Source organism: Bos indicus x Bos taurus, chromosome 4, assembly GCF_003369695.1.
Source record: "Bos indicus x Bos taurus breed Angus x Brahman F1 hybrid chromosome 4, Bos_hybrid_MaternalHap_v2.0, whole genome shotgun sequence".
NCBI classification, from domain to species: Eukaryota; Metazoa; Chordata; class Mammalia; order Artiodactyla; family Bovidae; genus Bos; species Bos indicus x Bos taurus.
In genome coordinates, this window is record NC_040079.1 from 24,564,476 (window position 1) to 24,585,822 (window position 21,347).

General features: G+C 36.9%; 1 protein-coding gene across 3 annotated transcripts in view; it reads right to left on the bottom strand.

Annotated features, from left to right (window-relative positions):
• The window catches only part of MKLN1 (muskelin 1), a 380,366-nt gene that overhangs the window by 16,223 nt on the left and 342,796 nt on the right, over positions 1-21,347 (bottom strand). For all 3 annotated transcript variants that reach the window (XM_027538967.1, XM_027538968.1, XM_027538969.1), the window contains 4 exons: positions 19,155-19,302; positions 18,072-18,186; positions 16,091-16,230; positions 8,824-8,926 (listed from right to left, as the gene is read on the bottom strand). In XM_027538967.1, coding sequence (XP_027394768.1) covers positions 8,824-8,926; positions 16,091-16,230; positions 18,072-18,186; positions 19,155-19,302 — 506 coding nt within the window. The remainder of the gene's footprint in view (positions 1-8,823; positions 8,927-16,090; positions 16,231-18,071; positions 18,187-19,154; positions 19,303-21,347) is intronic.

Sequence of the window (21,347 nt, forward strand, 5' to 3'; positions counted from 1 at the left end):
ATGAATAAAACAAAAGAGAAACGGACTCACAAACAGAACAAACTAGTGATTACCAATGGGAACATAGAAAGGGTAGGGGCAAAACAAGGGTAAGATTAAGAGGTACAAACTACTATATATAAAAAACTAGACACAAAGATATATTAAACAGTACAGGGAATATAGCCAGTATCTAACAATAAATTTAAATGGAGCATAATCTGTAAAAATACTGAATCACTATGTTATACATCTGAAACTAATATAATATTATAAATCAACTATACTTTGATTACGGAAAAGGCAATGGCACCCCACTCCAGTACTTTTGCCTAGAAAATCCCATGGACGGAGGAGCCTGGTAGGCTGCAGTCCATGGGGTCGCTAGAGTCAGACACGACTGAGCGACTTCACTTTCACTTTTCACTTTCATGCATTGGAGAAGGAAATGGCAACCCACTCCAGTGTTCTTGCCTGGAGAATCCCAGGGACGGGAAGCCTGGTGGGCTGCCGTCTTTGGGGTTGCACAGAGTCGGACACGACTGAAGCGACTGAGTAGCAGCAGCAGCATACTTTGATTAAAAGAAAAAGAAAATTACTTATCTGGGAATCTATCATAGAGAGATTGATGCCCAAAATACAGTTACTGAACTTTAGGGATGGCTTATACATAATATAAATTACAACTTAGACTGGTATTCCATGGTATGTATAATTGTAGTGTTATATAATTATATAATTTTAAAGGTTCAAAGTGAAAAAATGTTGTAAGTGTTGATTAGATTCTCAGATTAGTTAGTCAGTTTAAATCAGACAATGTAGCTGAATGATGACAAAATAAAATAAGACAAAACTATTGCATCGGGGTACTTTAACAAATTGGTAAAGAAAAATTTAGGCTTCCCTGGTGTCTCGGACGGTAAAGAATCTGCCTGCAGTGCAGGAGACTTGGGTTTGATGCCTGGGTTGGGAAGATCCCTTGGAGGAGGGCATGGCAACCCACTCCAGTATTCTTGCCTTGGAGAATCCCTAAGGGCAGAGGAGCCTGGTGGACTACAGTCCATGGGGTTACAGAGTCAGACATGACTGAGTGACTAAGCACATAAGAGAAAAATTTAGGAGAACTATTTATATTTATCTTGAATGAGGATCCTGGAAAACAGGTCAGGTAAAAGTCAAATAAACAGAATCTCAACAGAGTTACTTGACACTTTGCAAAGCTTGAGCCACTGATGCCACTGATTCTTCAGGATGAATTTCACACACTTGGAGCCTTTAAAATTTCGGTATCAGTCACCTGATTAATCATCCTTTGAATGTAAGAAACTGGACAAATAATCCAGAAGCAACTAAGCAAGAGTTAGAGGGGGAGTTCAGTTCAGTTCAGTCGCTCAGTCGTGTCCAACTCTTTGCGACCCCATGAATCGCAGCACGCCAGGCCTCCCTGTCCATCACCAACTCCCGGAGTTCACTCAGACTCATGTCCATCGAGTCAGTGATGCCATCCAGCCATCTCATCCTCTGTCGTCCCTTCTCCTCCTGCCCCCAGTCCCTCCCAGCATCAGAGTCTTTTCCAATGAGTCAACTCTTCACATGAGGTGGCCAAAGTACTGGAGTTTCAGCTTTAGCATCATTCCCTCCAAAGAAATCCCAGGGCTGATCTCCTTCAGAATGGACTGGTTGGATCTCCTTGCAGTCCAAGGGACTCTCAAGAGTCTTCTCCAACACCACAGTTCAAAAGCATCAATTCTTCGGCACTCAGCCTTCTTCACAGTCCAACTCCCACATCCATACATGACCACTGGAAAAACCATAGCCCTGACTAGACGGACCTTTGTTGGCAAAGTAATGTCTCTGCTTTTGAATATGCTATCTAGGTTGGTCATAACTTTCCTTCCAAGGAGTAAGCATCTTTTAATTTCATGGCTGCAGTCACCATCTGCAGTGATTTTGGAGCCCAAAGAAATAAAGTCTGACACTGTTTCCACTGTTTCCCCATAAAGGCGTATAAAAGGATGAGTTAAAAATATATGAAACTTCTTCATATATTTTGGATGTCAGTCTTCTGTCAGACATATCTACTACAAATATTATCTGGTCTGTGCCTTATCTATTTTTTTTTTACTGCACCGTTAAGCTTCTGGGATCTGAGTTCCCTCAGCCAGGGATCGAACCCAGGCGCTCTACCGTGAAAGTGGAAAGTCCCAACCACTGGACCACCAGGGAATTCCCTTCTCTCTCTCTCTCTTTAAAAAAAATTTTTGGTAATGTCTTTTAATGAGTAGAAACTTTAATTGTGTTGAAGTTCAATTTGTCAAATTTTCTCTTTATGATTAGTGCCTTTTACATCATATCCAAGAAAGCTTTGCTTATCCCAAGGTGGTGAAGATAATCTGTTTTCTTCTTAAGGATGGACTATTTTGGGTTTTATATTTAGATCCATAATCCATCTTAATTTTTGTGTTAAGAGTGAAACAGGGGTTGAGATATCCATCTATTTAGCATAATTTGTTAAAAAGACTTTCTTTTCCCTATTGAACTTGGTGTTTGGTTAAAAAAGAAAAAATCAACTGACTGCATGAGTCTATTTCTGAATTCTATTCTGTTCTTTTGATCTATTTCTCTATCCTTAAGACAATACCATACCCCCGTGATTACTATGGCTCTATACAGAGCCCTGAAATCAGGTAGTAAGTATGAGACCTCCAACCTTTTTTTTCAAGATTCTTTTAGCTAGTCCAGAGTCTTCACATTTCCACTGAATTTTAGAATAAGTTGGGATACTGACAGAAACTGCAGTAACCAATTTGGGGAGAATGGGCATCTCAACACTTTTACAGTCTTTCAAACCATGTGATTTATTTCTCCATTTATTCAGGTGTTGTTTAATTTCTTTTAATAACTTACTTCTGTATATTTGATTATGATATTAATACAAAAATTTAAAATTTAAAATTTTATTTTTTTTTTAAAGCAAGGAAAATGACTTTATTTGGAAAGCCATCTGACCAAGAAGATGGCAGGTTAGCACCTCAAAATACTCATCTTATCAGGGTCTGGATGCCAGGTTCTTTTTTATAGATAAGAGAGAAAAAAGCAATGAGGAACTAAAGTGAAAAGGCAGAATAGAGAGAGAGTAAATATTTCATTTTCTAAGTGCTCATTGCTAGTATAAAATTGGAACTGCTTTTTAATTCTATTGGCCTTGTATTCTGTAACCTTGTTGAATTCAATTATCTTAGTATATCTTTTGTAGATTGCATGATGTTTTCTATGTACACAATAATGTCATCTAAAGATGCAAATGGTTTTACTTGCTCCTTTTAAATCTATATGCTGCTTCTTTCTTTTTCTTATGGCACTAGCTAGTACTTCTGGCACAATGCTGAATAGAGGTGTTGACAGCAGACATCTTTTCCTTGTCATAATCTTAACGGAAAGGGTTTAACGTTTTATAATGAAGCATGGCACTAGCTGTATATTTTTCATAGATGCCCTTTATGAGACTTATGATACTTTTTTTATTCCCAGTTTGTTAAGAATTTTTATAATGAATGGGTTTTGCATTCTGTCAGATGCTTTCTTCACTTATTGAGATGATCTATGGTTTTCCTCTTTCATTCTGCCAATGTGGTGAAATACAGTGACAGATTTTTAAAAGTTAAAACAACCTTGTACTCTAGCATAAACCCCCTCTTGGCCATCGTGCACTAGCTTTTTCATATTGCTGGATTCAAGTGGCTAAAACGTTCTTAAGAATTTTGTATCTAAATTTACAAGGGGTATTGGTTTGCAATATTTCTTTGCTTCTAATGTCTCTTTTGAGTTTTCATACCAGAGTTAAGCTGCTTCCCAAAAGGATTTAGAAACTGTTTTGTCTTCTTCTGATATCTAAGAATCTATACCAAACTGGCATTTTTTCTTCCTTAAAGTGTTGATAGAATTTACTGATATAACCATCTAGCCCTAGGATTTCCTCTTTTGGAAAGTTTTCAATTATAAATTCAACCTCTAATTGATATGGAGTTCCTTAATATTTTCTAATTCTTCTTGTTTTTGTAAGTTGTATCTTTAAAGAAATTTGTTCATTTCATCAAGTTGTTGAATTTGTTGACAAGTTGTTTATAATATTTCTGTAATATGCTTTTATTGTACAGAGGCTTGTAATGATTTCCCCTTTTCATCTGTGATGTTGATAATCTGTGTTTTCATTTTTTCTTTTCTTGATAAGTCTTGCTAGAGATTGACTAATTTTAGCTACTTTTTCAAAGAACCAACCTTTCACTTTTTACATTTTTTTATTATTTCCCATTTTACTAATTTCCTATATTCTAAATACTTATTTGGGATTAATTTGTTCCTCTTTTCTAACTTCAAAGATAAACTTCATAGGTTCTATGTAGATGTGGGGGTGGGGGGAGAAAACTGTTATTTTCACTATTCAATTAAATAAGTAGCGCTGATATGTACTGGCCTACAGTTTTAACAGGTACCAAGTAGTAGTATACAATCTGAATAAAGTCAGACCTCTCCCTGCAACTCCAGACTTGAATATCCAACTATCACCTCAACATCTCAAGAAGGCTATTTCATAGGCATCCCGAACTGAACACATGAAAAATTAAACTCCCAATTCCAGTCAGAAGTCTCCACCTTCTCATTTCATCTGACAGTAACTCTACCCTTTAGTTTTTCAGGCTCAATACTCTAGAGTCATTTCTTTCAACCCTACATCCAATCATAAAATTTCGTTGGTTCAACCTTTAAAATATATTGAGAATCAAAGCTATTTTACTCATCATTTCTATCACTACTATTTTGGTCTGAGCAATCTAATCCCCCTTGCTTAGATTTATACACCTCCCTCAGAGCTCTCTTTGCCTCCATCTGTGTTCCTTTTTAGTCTATTTTCAATACAGTAATCAGTGTGACCTAATTAACACATAAAGCAGATTATATCACGCCTCTGCATGCACAATACCCTGATCTGGCTCCCTATTCAGTGTAAAAACCAAAGTTCTAACAATGACTTACAAAGTTATTTGTAATCTGTTCTGCCAATAGCTGCTCTTACCTGTCTGACCTCACCTCTAATTACTCTGTCTCCTTACCTCTCTATTCCAGCCACAAGGGATGTCTCCTTGATATTCTAAACTAAGCCAAATAGTCTCATCCCAAGGTCTTTGTTCTAGCCTTCCTTTTGCTAGGAATTACCTTCCCCAAATTATCTACTTAGATCACTCCCTCATAATTCTTCAACTTTCTATGCACATCTGATTTCTAAATGAGGTCTACTATGATTACTCTATTTAATAGCCGCAACTGTCCAATTCTTACCCTTTATATTTTTAATTGTTTAACTTTCCTATAATCCTTATCAAATTCTAATGCACCATATTTGTTTATTTAATATGTTTATTGTTCCTCCCCACTAGCTTGTAAGTATCTCCTGGGCAAAAGTATCTTGTTTCGTTCACTGGTGTCTCTCTTATGCCTGGCATACTGTAGAGACTCTACACATCTGTTAAATAAATGACACCAGTACTTCAGAAGCTCAGTAGAAAGATAATTAATACAAAACGTGCAAAACTGCCTGAAAACTTGTTTTTCTCGTTTCTTCTTATTATAGAACTCTCTCTAAAAATGGTAGAATCAGTTTTAGGCAACCTTTTCTTGGCCCTTTTCTAGAAAAAATAATGTAATTTTCATAAACATTATTATAATCTCATCACCAATTTAGAATCCACATTCTGGAGACTGAAGAAAGCAAAGAACCATTATTTGGTACATAGTTGACAGTCTACCAGCAGTTCCCCACTAACAGGCACAATGATGATCCAAAAAAGGGGGAGAAAAATCTAAAAACCATTTTTGAAAGTGAAAGTCACTCAGTCATGTCCAACTCTTTGCGACCCCATGGAGTATACAGTCCATGGAATTCTCTAGCCCAGAATACTGGAGTGGGTAGCCTTTCCTCTCTCCAGGAGACCTTCCCAACTCAGGAATTGAACCTAGGTCTCCTGCATTGCAGGTGGATTCTTTACCAGCTGAGCCACCAGGGAAGCCCAAGAATACTGGAGTGGGTAGCCTATCCCTTCCTTCTCCAGTGGATCTTCCCAACCCAGGAATCGAACTGGGGTCTCTAGCACTGCAGGAGTATTTTTTACCAACTGAACTATCAGGGAAGCCAATTGATGATAAAATCATTTAACATTTTGTAAAACATACACAGAAAACAAAACCAAGCTACTACAGAAAATGAACAGCAGTATAGGCCTTTTTCAATAAGGGGAATGATTTCTTACAAGGAAAAGCGAAGATCTATATGCCCCACTAACAAATACTGTAAGTACATATACATACTGGAGCTGTCACCAAGGGACTTCTTTCCCCAAATAAAATCTGGCCACACATTTTTAAACAAAATAATAAACTTACAGATCAGCAATTCTCAATGTTTTAGATGTGTTTTCAGTTTTCCATTATAAAAGAGCAGACAGAGAAGAATCCTCGAGTGTGGGTATGGTTTTGAAAAAGTTTCTAAAGTGATTCTGATGCTGACACATACATGAATAACAAGAATAACATCACTTTTTCCTAACTTCTACTCAACAACTCAAAGCTTTTAAGAAATAGAATGGAAGTCTGTGGCATACAAAATCATAATTTGATAGTCTTCAGGAAAAGAGAAACTCACCATCAAAATTCTTAATACAACTATTTGAACTTGAGATACCTCCCTGTCCTGGTTTTTCCCATTAGCTTAGCTTTAAGAACAAACTGTCTGTTTTCTCTGGCCTACTTGCAGCTCACACAGCTGAAATTATTTACTTCATAGTATTTTGTTTTGGTTTGGTTTGGTTTGAAAAAATAGGAGAAAAATGAATGTTCCCAGATTATAGCCATTTTAGACAGACTATGGTGAAAACACAAGAAAATCCATTTATCTCTCAAACACACAAGTCTAACAAAATGAACAATAATGCACTTTTCACAACTATCTTCAGCTTATTAATATAATCCATAACAGATTATTCTAAATATATTCTGCTACTTGGCAAAATCATGATTGTTGTTGTAGCTAAATTATGCCTGACTCTTTGCAACCTCACAGACTGCAGCACGTCAGGCTTCCCTGTCCTCCACCATCTCCCAGAGTTTGTTCAAATTCAAGTCCATTGAGTCAGTGATGCTATTTAACCATCTCATCCTCTGCCTCCCTCTTCTCCTTTTGCCTTCAGTCTCTCCAAGCATTAGGGGATTTTCCAATAAGTTGCCTCTTTACATCAGGTGGTCAAATTATTGGAGCTGCAGATTCAGTATCAGTCCTTCCAATGAATATTCCGGGTTGACTTCCCTTAGGATTGACTGGTTTGATCTCCGTGCAATCTAAGGGACTCTCAAGAGTCTTCTCCAACACCACAATTCGAAAGTGTAATTTCTTCAGCACTCAGCCTTCTTTATGGTCCAACTCTCATATCTGGACATGACTAGGGAAAAACCATAGCTTTGACTATATGGACCTTTGCTGGCAAAGTGATGTCTCTGCTTTTTAATACCCTGTCTAGGTTGGCCATAGCTTTCTTCCAAGGAGCAAGAGGCTTTTAATTTCATGGCTGCAGTCACTGCACTGACTTTGGAGCCCAAGAAAATAAAATCTGTCACTGCTTCCACTTTTTCCCCTTCTGCTTGCCATGAAGTGTTGGGAGTAGATGCCATCATCTTTCTTCAGGGGGTTTTAAATTATGTTTTGCTGATCCTCCACCTACTGAACGGCTATAACCAATACTGAGTAAGAGAATTGGGGCTTATTTTCATTGTAGGCAACTATGAAAGAATATTTTTTTGTTTTGGTGCCAAGAACATGCAGGCTCTTCTGTTTGAAAGTACAATGAACCTGGTGCCTGAAAGTTATTTAACACTAAATCTGAAATCTGTGTCAATGCTGAACAGAGAAAAACACTGTATGATGTTGCTATTACAAAGCCAAAGCACTGCAACAGCTAACAGGGAAATAAGAGGAATGGAACCACATATAATCACCAATTCTGAGAGTGAAGGTAAATGGATTGCAGTTCAGATGTTGTTAGATGAAGCACGAACAAGAATAGCTGGTGAAAGGAACAAGTGACAAAAGGAGTCTTAGAAGGTAGCAGGAACAAACGTTAGTAAGACCATGAAACTCATGGCAGGTGTATTCACACAGTGGGGATAAGCAGATACACCCTAAGAATATTCTTACAAACAGTTGCTTCCGTCCCATGTTATGTATCAAAAGAGAAAACCAAAAAGTGATGATCTGTTACTAATTTCTCAAGCTTAGGGGCTACTGATAAACAAAGCTTGAGGCCTATGGTAAAACTGTAGTGCTACAACATTCATATAACTAAGTATCAAGCCAGCAAAGATGTTATTCCTACCAATCTCTTTTCACTCTCTTATATTAAAGGAGAGTTTTCCTGCTTCTTTTAAGGAATTTTGGAGTACCAACAGAAAAAGTTTATACTGAACATTACATAACTCTTAAGTAAAAGAAGCATAGAACTATGGTAGAAGTAAAATTTTCTATTTCCTTCCCAATACAAACACTAATGTCTAAGTTACAACTTCGTACCTGAGAATTCTTTTCTGAATGGATCACAGGTTTCTGACTTGAATCTTACATTATTAAACAGAAATATGTCTATTCGATTTCTATTTCATCTGCTCCATACCATTTTTAAGATATTTAGTGTTATCATATATTCCTCACTTCCCTTTAAACACTCAAGAACAAAGTCAACAAATGTAAGTTAGAAACTTTTTAAAAAAAGTTCAATCTCTGAAGTTTATTATCACCTTTACCTCTTTAGTCTCTTCTGGGTCTGAATGATCCACAGTTATATAAAGATCATTTTGTAAATATTTCAGAGCACTAAGGGGATCCATTTGGGCCTTTTCTTCAAACCTAGAAAATGCAAACAAAAATAGTAATTGCTTTAGAGTTATGAAAAAGCATCAGAAATGTCTTTCAAATCTGGAGTGATACTCTGTATCTGAGGAGATATTGTGGATATCCAAAAAATCTGTGTTTAAGAATCCAGAAGTAAGAATACTGCCACTTATATAAACAGTGTACATGTGGAGCCTCTGGAAACAATGGTAACACAGGCTGTGGTGCTAGAGACTAGATAAGAACATTTCCTACCCTATTCTTAGGGACTTCCCTGGTGGCTCAGACAGTAAAGTGTCTGCCTACAATGCAGGAGACCCGGGTTCAATCCCTGGGTCGGGAAGATCTCCTGGAGAAGGAAATGGCAACCCACTCCAGTATTCTTGCCTGGAAAATCCCATGGATGGAGGAGCCTGGTAGGCTACATTCCATGGGGTTGCAAAGAGTCAGACACGACTGAGCAACTTCACTCACTCACTACCCTCTTCTTAAAATTATAAGCTAAGATTAAGTCAACTACTAACACAGTGGATATATCAAAAATTTTTTATAACAGAACTACAAAGCAGTCAAATGTGTTTCATAAAAAAATAAGTAGGGATAAAATAAAAATACTTTCCTAGATTTGTGTCACATACTTTCCACTGGAGGTGTTTAACAGATACTTCAGAAACCAAAATGACTATAGTTTCTTTTAATGATTAGATATTTTTAATGAGACTACTTCCACATCTCAGTAATAACAAAAACAACTGTACCAACCATTTATCAATTATTTGTGCTAGACACTGTATCAAGCATCTTATATATATCATTTCATTTATCCTCATATAACCCCTATGATGACAAGTTGATGATCATTTAAAAAGCAGAAGAGATGAAGAACTGTTGCCTAGTAAATGAATTTGGCCATGCTAAAACCTAGTAAGCAGCAGAAATAGAATTAAACTCAAGTTTCTCTGATTCCAAAGCAGAAAGGAAACAATGAGTTCTCCTAAATTAAAAAGTCTGCTTTGACTATATATTTATTTAAATAATGATAATTCCTTTTGTAATACAATTATATATGGATTTATTTCCAAAAAATTGGTATGCTTTTCAAAGTATTATACAAAAGGAAAGAAAAGATATTACATTTCATTTGGAAAAGGAAAATAGTAATGAGCCTTTCATGACTATGTTCAGCTGACGGCATCAACAATTTCCTGTGTTTAGAACTAACCTCAGTGAAAGGGTACCTGCAAGGAGGGGCAAAGACTGGCAAAATATTACAGTTTTCCTGTACCAGATAGTACCCTGATTGTCAGTCAGCCTTACAACCCTCAGATGAGAGTTTTAGTCATGTTACTCTACCATCCTGTCCACAATTAATTAGTTTTGGCACCTGAACCAAAAGCAGTCATCTTGAGCTTGCTGAGCCATTTATAAAGCAGTCTGGCAAAATTCTTTACAGGGAACTTTCTCTAAGATAATCTCTTAGAGAAACTGAATGAGAGATACACAAGAACACAAAAACACAAACCACAGAAGGCAACAGGTAGAAGACATGAAATGGCAGATTCTTTCCCTTCTGTCCTTCTCTCCTGTCCTACCTAGCTACCTACCAAAGCCATAAGGGAAGACAGAGTCAGGAAGTAGAACAAGAATACCAGACAGAAAAGCAGAAATAGAAAGGCTCAATTACAAGGAAAGTTACTGTAGCGTCTAGCTAATCAGAATTGTCTCAGTATCTTAAACAATTCTTTATTAGGCCTCTCTGTTCAAGTGCTAAGAAAGTACTTTAATTCTCTGGATATACTCATTCTTTCCCAGTGAGAAACTCTTAAGTATGTCTTTATCCTTTGTAACCTGATAACTTAATCAACACATATCTATGGTTCTAGTAAATAAATCCAGCAAAAGGATCCATTTTCCTGGAAGTTGTGTTTTTTCTAAGCTTTTTTGGTTAGCCTGCTAAAACTTATTACTGGACTTACGTTTACCATCTAGAATTATATTTCAGCCAATAATAGTGCCCTCTACCTAAAGGAACAAGGGACTAATCCTATCAAAAATGGTTTTCTTTTGCCCCTTTCTATCCCCCAATCATATGTTTGGAAACTTGAATGTTACAGAAGAGTGGCACTTTATTTTCTGTATCATGTGGCACCATTAAGAACAAAGACACATTCTTGGCAGTCAACACACTTCTCTCCCTCCAAATTTGTATTTTAACTAAAATTTATATTTTAACTAAATAGTAACAAATTTCAAAGGCTTATTATTTGCTCAATCACACAAAACTGTCTTTCAACTTCAGTCACTTTATTTCATGAATCACACTCACAAGATTTGCTAGTCTTTCATCATATAATTAAAAATTTAAATAATCTGTTACTGATTATTATTTTCCTTATTCACTTTCATGCCTCACTTTGTGCATTTACTAGCACAAGTCACTAACAATGATGCTTTGTATCTAAAACTTAAAAGATGCCATAACGTTTCACAGTATTTCAGATTCCCATAAATTGTCATTTTGCCTGCCCACTGATAGATTTTTAAAGGAGAAAAACTGCCAAAGATCAAAAATAGTATTTCTTAAGATGAGTTGGCTGTGTGGAAATGAATAATTCTACTTATTTCTAGAAGGAATGAAAATTAATTTTTCTTTTCTTTTTTTTTTTTTGAAAACTAATTTTTCTGAAGGGCAACTTATACTTCATCAATTCTGCCTCTATCCTATAGAAATGTTGGATAGGGGTGCATACATGCATGCTTAGTCACTCAGTCATGTCTGACTCTCTGCGACCCCATGGACTGTAGCCTGCCAGACTCCTCTGCCCATGAGATTCTCCAGGCAAGAATACTGGAGTGTGTTGCCATTTCCTTCTCCAGAGGATCATCCCAATCCAGGGATCGAACCCAGTGTCTCCTGGATTGCAGGTTGATTCTTAACCATCTGAGCAACCAGAGAAGTCACAGAGGAGCATACAGACTTATATAATAACATTAATTACACTGTTATTTCTGTTATTTGTAACTGCAAATAAGTTGGAAATAATCTAAATATTCTACAAAAGGAGACTAGTTACGTAAATGACACAGAGTAGAACACTATGTAGCCATTATATTTATATTTACTAATGTAAGTAAATTTATATTTACTAATGTAAGACCTTTTAGAACTAACACCCAAAAAAGATGTCCTTTTCATTATAGGGGACTGGAACGCAAAAGAACGAAGTCAAGAAACACCTGGACTAACAGGCAAATTTGGCCTTGGAATACGGAATGAAGCAGGGCAAAGAAGAATAGAGTTTTGCCAAGAAAATGCACTGGTCATAGCAAACACCCTCTTCCAACAACACAAGAGAAGACTCTACACATGGACATCACCAGATGGTCAACACCGAAATCAGATTGATTATATTCTTTGCAGCCAAAGATGGAGAAGCTCTATACAGTCAGCAAAAACAAGACCGGGAGCTGACTGTGGCTTAGATCATGAACTCCTTATTACCAAATTCAGGCTTAAATTGAAGAAAGTAGGGAAAACCACTAGACCATTCAGGTATGACCTAAATCAAATCCCTTATGATTACACAGTGGAAGTGAGAAATAGCTTTAAGGGACTAGATCTGATAGATAAGAGTGCCTGATGAACTATGGATGGAGGTTTGCGACACTGTATAAGAGACAGGGATCAAGACCATCCCCATGGAAAAGAAATGCAAAAAAGCAAAATAGCTGTCTAGGGAGGCCTTACAAATAGCTGTGAAAAGAAGAGAAATGAAAAGCAAAGGAGAAAAGGAAAGATATAAGCATCTGAATGCAGAGTTCCAAAGAATAGCAAGAAGAGATAAGAAAGCCTTCTACAGCGATCAGTGCAAAGAAATAGAGGAAAACAACAGAATGGGAAAGACTAGAGATCTCTTCAAGAAAATTAGAGATACCAAGGGAACATTTCATGCAAAGATGGGCTCGATAAAGGACAGAAATGGTATGGATCTAACAGAAGCAGAAGATATCAAGAAGAGGTGGGAAGAATACACAGAAGAACTGTACAAAAAAGATCTTCATGACCCAGATAATCAAAATGGTGTGATCATTCACCTAGAGCCAGACATCCTGGAATGGGAAGTCAAGTGGGCCTTAGAAAGCATCACTACCAACAAAGCTAGTGGAGGTGATGGAATTCCAGTTGAGCTATTTCAAATCCTGAAAGATGATGCTGTGAAAGTGCTGCACTCAATATGCCAGCAAATTTGGAAAACTCAGCAGTGGCCACAGGACTGGAAAAGGTCGGTTTTCATTCCAATCCCAAAGAAAGGCAATGCCAAAGAATGCTCAAACTACTGCACAACTGCACTCACCTCACATGCTAGTAAAGTAATGCTCAAAATTCTCCAAGCCAGGCTTCAGCAATATGTGAACCGTGAAATTCCAGATGTTCAAGCTGGTTTTAGAAAAGGCAGAGGAACCAGAGATCAAATTGCCAACATTCGCTGGATCATGGAAAAAGCAAGAGAGTTCCAGAAAAACATCTATTTCTGCCTTATTGACTATGCCAAAGCCTTTGACTGTGTGGATCATAATAAACTGTGGAAATTTCCAAAAGAGATGGGAATACTAGACCACCTGACCTGCCTCTTGAGAAATCTGTATGCAGGTCAGGAAGCAACAGTTAGAACTGGACCTGGAACAACAGACTGGTTCCAAATAGGAAAAGGAGTATATCAAGGCTGTATATCGTCACCCTGCTTATTTAACTTCTATGCAGAGTACATCCTGAGAAATACTGGACTGGAAGAAACACAAGCTGGAATCAAGATTGCCGGGAGGAATATCAATAACCCTAGATATGCAGATGACACCACCCTTATGGGAGAAAGTGAAGAGGAACTAAAGAGCCTCTTGGTGAAAGTGAAAGAGGAGAGTGAAAAAGTTGGCTTAAAGCTCAACATTCAGAAAACGAGGATCATGGCCTCCAGTCCCATCACTTCATGGGTAATAGATGGGGAAACAGTGGAAACAGTGTCAGACTTTATTTTTTTGGGCTCCAAAATCACTGCAGATGGTGACTGCAGCCATGAAATTAAAAGACGCTTACTCCTTGGAAGGAAAGTTAAGACCAACCTAGATAGCATATTCAAAAGCAGAGACATTACTTTGCCAACAAAGGTCCATCTAATCAAGGCTATAGTTTTTCCAGTGGTCATGTATGGATGTGAGAGTTGGACTGTGAAGAAAGCTGAGAGCCGAAGAATTGATGCTTTTGAACTGTGGTGTTGGAGAAGACTCTTGAGAGTCCCTTGGACTGCAAGGAGATCCAACCAGTCCATTCTGAAGGAGATCAGCCCTGGGATTTCTTTGGAAGGACTGATGCTGAGGCTGAAACTCCAGTACTTTGGCCTCCTCATGCGAAGAGTAGACTCATTGGAAAAGACTCTGATGCTGGGAGGGATTGGGGGCAGGAGGAGAAGGGGACGACAGAGGATGAGATGGCTGGATGGCATCACCGACTCGATGGACGTTGAGTCTGAGTGAACTCCGGGAGTTGGTGATGGACAGGGAGGCCTGGCGTGCTGCGATTCATGGTGTCGCAGAGTCAGACATGATTGAGCGATTGAACTGCAATTGGACTGGAAGGTACTTTAAGCTTAAATGTTGCTAGTAAGACAGAATTTATCTCTTGCTATCCAGCCAATGTGACAATTCAGCATCCTTGTCCTATATATTCTATAGGAAATACTCTTACTTATTCATAGTAATGACAAAGCAACAGAAGCAACTCGTTTCTCTTATCAATTTGTTTCTTAAGCACAACTTATGAAAGCAGAGTAAGAAATAACAGGTAAACATGATATGATAAAGGAATAAATATCTATTTTATACCTATACTGCTACTGCTAAGTCACTTCAGTCGTGTCTGACTCTGTGCAACCCCATAGACAGCAGCCCACCAGGCTCCCCCATCCCCGGAATTCTCCAGGCAAGAACACTGGAGTGGGTTGCCATTTCCTTCTCCAATGCATGAAAATGAAAAGTGAAAGTGAAGTCGCTCAGTCGTATCCGACTCTTAGCGACCCCATGGACTGCAGCCTACCAGGCTCCTCTGCCCATGGGATTTTCCAGGCAAGAGTACTGGAGTGGGGTGCCATTGCCTTCTCCTTTATACCTATACAGAGGTTTTAATTTTATTTTATATATTAATAAACTAGAATACATAATTATATAATAAATATATAAATACACATACGTAGGCATTCTGTGTGTATACGTATGTGTAGGAAGTGGAAGTGGTGGTGGTGGTAAAGTGGTAAAAACTCTGGAGTCGGAATACTCAGGATCAAATACTGCTGTCACTGACTATTGAATGACCTTAGATGAGTTACACAATCCACTTAAAAATGGCTCCATTTCTTCTTTTACAAAAAGAGTAACTGTTAAGTAACTTCTCCACTGACTTATTGTGCAAATAACATGCAGGATTTAGCATACAAAAATTGTTCATAAATGGTATCTATTATCATCATTAAAAGCTGTCTCTCCCCTCAAACTGTAAATTTTAATTACAATCTAACACTATTAGGAACCAAAGGAATAGATGTATTTTTCTACATTTTTCAGTAGCTTATCATTTGCTAAGGCTAAAAAGCAAACAAGACTGAGGAGATATATATGAAAATGTTTGATTACATGATTTTGCAATTACATTGCAAAAGTAATGATGCAAAACTATAGTATTTTAAATTGTATTCTGAAACATCAAAGTATAAGGAGATTATTAAGTCAACTATATCATCATATTCACTGTTAAGAGAATCAACAATAGGTCAGTCAAATGCCAATAATTCTAGAAATGATATAATTTGTAGTGGGTTAGGCCTTGAGTTACTTGAAGGTAAGTTCATCATGTTCATAGAAATTTTTTCCATTATTTTGACAGTTGCAATATATCCTTGCTTATCTTTAATAACTTTTAGCATCAAGATCTATCTTCACTTTGTACCTTTCTTTGAAAAATAAAGAAAAAAATAAGGAGAGTAACAGGGCATTTACAAAAGTCATGATCTTCACAATATTTACACTGTCGTGTCACTAAATTTCCAAAGATAAAGTCACATCTCCAAAGCTTAGTTAATACCAACAATAGCTGATAATGCTAAATAAGTTTTTAATGAATTATTTTTATACCTGTGTTTTCTTATGAGGTACTTGCAATGCCGCAGTAAGTAATCCTTTGAAGGCCTACACAATTTCAGTGACCAGAAGTCATCTAATCTCATCTTTGGGGAGCATGATTTTCCTGGATTCCCACCAAATAAATAATGAACCTAAAATAAATAAAGCAAACCAGATTTTTTTTAAATGCATGCATACTAAGGAAAGTCATAGTAAAATTTCTTCATTTTGGTAGTAGTGTATAACAAGTAACTTGTTTAGCTTTACTCATACAAAAAAACTAAAACATTCCTGCATGTCTACCAAAGGCTTCCTCTGATTTTTCTCAAGTTTCCATTTTACTTTAAAGTACTGTGATTACTTCCTTAAATTACATTTCATAATAAAATAAGTTGTATTACCACAGTTACACTGAAAATGGAAGACATAAAAATAAAGCAATGGTAGTAAGAAGCTATTCTAAGATACAGAGTTTGCTTAGGCAACAAATAATGGAGATTATCAAGTTAATCAAGTGTCGATTGTAATAAAAAATCTTTTAAAAAAACTGACACACAAGTTGAATCACTGAAGGTCAACAATAACTAGAAAGTTTTAAAAATTTTAGCATCTTACTTTTGTTGAATATGTTTCAATATGAATATAATTGAATATTAGCCTTAATGTTGAATATTAAATGAGATGTATGATTTGTGAAATAACTTTAAAAATATTATTCAATCATATAATTAATACTGTTAGATAGTTAGAATAGGAAACAGGAGTCCAATATAGTAGTGGATAAAAGACAAAGAAAGGAAAAAGCCCACAAAAACAGAACAAAGGAAGTTCCAAGGACTGGCGTGAGAACCTCAGGTGAAGCAAACAGCCCTCCTGGCTAGCCCAATTTACACAGGGCAGGCTCAGGGGGAGGAGAAAAATCATATAAAAAGAGGGGTCAAAATTGAGCCCTGTGCTTCTTTTGGGTTGGTCCACCCTCACTCCCTCCTAGAGGATGTATCTTCCCTTGCTTGCCAAATAAAACTGAGCTGTAACTGAGCTGGAACACGGGTCCACTGCTTAAACTGAGCTGTAACCAAGCTGTAACACTGGTCTGCCACTTCAATTTTTGCTGTGGCAAGACAGAACTGAAGAAATTACACAGCCCCCCCCACCCGACAATACCACATAAGAAATGTAAAAGGAGCACAATAATGGCATAATGACACTATTACAGGTTTTGTAATACTCTGTATTCAAAGTGGTAAAGCATTTTTTGATATTTTGAAACATTTATAATCAGCAGTGTTATACAACAGAGATATTATTTCTATCCTATAGATGGGAATTCATTTAACATTCACTTTGGGAGACTCTCAGAGAAAGGGGTTTTAGTTATTCGAATGGTATCGTTTACCTAAAGATCTCAAATGATTGAGAATTTAACAGAAAGAATACGGTTCTGTCAGTAATTTACTATATAATCTAAGCCCAATCATTAAACTATATGTAAAGTTTAAGGGAGAAATACCTAAAGTAACCCTGTGACACTAAAACTTCAGAATTCAGAACTATTTTCACAAGGCTGATGGAATAGATATGTCAATCATAGGAAAAATAAAGATTTCTTACACAATGGGAATATCTAAAATCAGGAAGTTATATATATCTTTTCATATCATGGAAAAAGGTATACAAGTGCTGAAAACTGTGTATCTTCTACTTGAATATTCATATTATAGAAACAAATAGGCCATACTATATATCAGATCTATGCAGCTAAGAAGCAATAGCCACTGGCCATTTTTATAAGAAGTGTGCCAGGAATTATGGATTATGCAAAAATGTTTATTCTTTTAAGGAATTTCAGGGAGAAGTGATATCTGTGCTACATATTCTAGTAAATGTTGGTTATTTTTATTCAGATCTACCGAAAATAATCAGAAACAGTTATTTTGAGATTCTTTCTGATTATACGTCATAGAAAGTTTACCGGTCAATGTAGTTAGGATACCTTGTGTAATTCATCATATACAAGCTGATGGGCAAATCTCGGACATGGTTCTTCCTCCTGAAGACTTTTACTTGGATTATCCTTTGCAGCTTGATCATTCTTATAGACACAAGACCTGCAAGACATTGCTTTTAAGGCATTCTATCCTAGAAAATTAGCAGTACACATAAGGTTAATATAATTGTAGCAAGCAAATTAATGCAATGTCTAATTACCAACAAAAAATTATAAATTTGTTCACATCAAATCTTAAAGTTCTGGTCACTCTCATATAAAATAATCCAAATTTGTTAGAACTGAGTTCTGAAGTTCTTTGATGTCCATCAAAACCTCATTTAAGAACAACCTACTTCATGTTATGAAATAGGATCAGCATATATGAAGGCTTAAACCAAAGGTTGAAAGAGATGATATCATATTTATCTATTCACAATAAAAACTCACAACAGATTGCTTTCATTCTTACTATAAATAAATGTCCTATTTAGAAGATAACAAATCCCTCAGTTGCTGAGCATCACCCTCCATTACTGAATGGAGGTTCTCAGAAGTTCCTCTGTTCTGGAGAATATTCACTTAGGTAGTACTACAGAACATTAGAGCTGGGTCCTCTGGGTCAGTGTTTTTCAAACAAAAATGTACAGCAGTTCTGTGAGGTGCTCTGTGACAAAAGGGTCCTAGGTTTGAATACGCTAAATAATAATACTCCCCTTCCCGCGATCTTGCTCTAGTCAAACTGCTTCATTTCATAAACTAAGAAAGGCCTGGGAACATTAAAAATACATTGTTCTCCAGCTTACACATCTACATGGTAGCAAAAGCTAGACTAAAATATAATTCTCTTGACGCTCAGACCAGGAGATATCTACTAACTGAAAAATTCAAAAGTAAAATCCATTGCTGGATATCACTGTAAACATAGGCACCAACACTGACTCTTCCAATCCCTAATACTGATATTAAAGTATATGACATCACAAACTAAGGTAAGCCTTCTACTTCCCTCTTCTTCTGAATAAACCAACAACCTCAACCTCAAAGAAATGTTACACAGGGATTTCAACACAGACAAGAGCTACTTACCAACTATTTCTTACAATATCATAAATCCAGAATGAATTTCTGACATTCTCTTCCCTCTTTTCCTTGTCTTTGCTGAGTCCAGATAAGACATGTATTTCATTCAGCTCTGGATCAATGGTTGCTCTCTGTGTGAATCCTGTCATTGGAACTATAAATTCAAAGAAAATAAGAGGATAGTATTAACATTAGGTAACAGGTTAGTACTACTTCAGCACTTATCTTCTAACATATGACATAACTTTTATATTAAACAACAATCAAATGTTTATTGCCCTCTCCTCACTCTAAAACATAAGCTCTACAAAGACGAAGGTTGTTTGGATCACTGTTTTGTTCCCAGTACCTAAAACTGCCTGGCATGTAACAGTTACTCAACTATTTGCTGAAATTAATGAACGATAACTATCAGGATGGAGTTAGAAGGAGGAAAGAGGTAGAACGAGTGTGCAATGTAATTATTTTTATTGAGAGAAGGGGCAATGCTTTATTTAACTGATTTATTCTCTGGACTGGTTCTAATTTAATAGCAGAGACAAAATATTTAAATCTTGACTAAGAAAAACAAAAATTTGACACATGGGTTTGTTTAATAAAGTCAAAATCATCTAAAATACCTGTTCAAGACATATAATAAAATGACAAAGTTTCCAAGAAAAATAAATACTTGGGGGTAAAATATGCCATTTTGTTTTCCCGAGTGGTTTGGACTCCCTAGACTCAATTTTATGACAAAAATATTTTATTTTCCTGAGAAATCCATTAAATAAGTGATGGTCATTTTGCATTATCCAGTAATTTGCAAAACACTGATATGGCAAATGCAAATCTTCTCACTATTGTTACTTGAAAATATTCAGTTCAGTTGTCGCTCAGTCGTGTCCAACTCTTTGCGACCCCATGAACCGCAGCATGCCAGGCCTCCCTGTCCATCACCAACTCCCAGAGTTCACTCAAACTCACGTCCATCGAGTCAGTGATGCTATCCAGCCATCTCATCCTCTATCATCCCCTTTTCTTCCTTCCCCCAATCCCTCTCAGCATCTGAGTCTTTTCCAGTGAGTCAACTCTTTGCATGAGGTGGCCAAAGTACTGGAGTTTCAGCTTTAGCATCATTCCTTCCAAAGAACACTCAGGACTGATCTCCTTTAGAATGGACTGGTTGGATCTCCTTGCAGTCCAAGGGACTCTCAAGAGTCTTCTCCAACACCACAGTTCAAAAGCATCAATTCTTCAGCACTCAGCTTTCTTCACAGTCCAACTCTCACATCCATACATGACCACTGGAAAAACCATAGCCTTGATTAGATGGACCTTTGTTGGCAAAGTAATGTCTCTGCTTTTCAATATGTTATCTAGGTTGGTCTTAACTTTCCTTCCAAAGAGTAAGCATCTTTTAATTTCATGGCTGCAGTCACCATCTGCAGTGATTTTGGAGCCCAAAAAAATAAAGTCTGACACTGTCTCCACTGTTTCCCCATCTATTACCCATGAAGTGATGGGACTGGATGCCATGATCTTCGTTTTCTGAATGTTGAGCTTTAAGCCAACTTTTTCACTCTCCTCTTTCACATTCATCAAGAGGCTCTTTAGTTCCTCTTCACTTTCTGCCATAAGGTGGTGTCATTTGCATATCTGAGGTTATTGATATTCCTCCCAGCAATCTTGATTCCAGCTTGTGCTTCTTCCAGCCCAGCATTTCTCAGGATGTATTCTGCATGCATAGAAGTTAAATAAGCAGGGTGACAATATACAGCCTTGACGTACTCCTTTTCCTACTTGCAACCAGTCTGTTGTTCCATGTCCAGTTCTAACTGTTGCTTCCTGACCTGCATATAGGTTTCTCAAGAGGCAGGTCAGGTGGCCTGGTATTCCCATCTCTTTCAGAATTTTCCACAGTTTATTGTGATCCACACAGTAGTTGAAATATAATTTTATGATTGACAACATACTTGCTACAGGTCTAAAAACAATGCCATTGTTTCAGTATTAAATTTCTTTTATACATGAACAAGTATCATATGCTAAAAAAGCTACACAAACATCAGCTTGAAGTAAAACATCTCAATCAATCCATAATACTACAGAAGCAGATGGTAACCACACTGATACTCGTTTGTCTTTATCTACTTTAGTAGGGTCAAATAATGCAATATTGACTTTTTCCTAGTTTAATTAATGTGTCTTTTATATTCA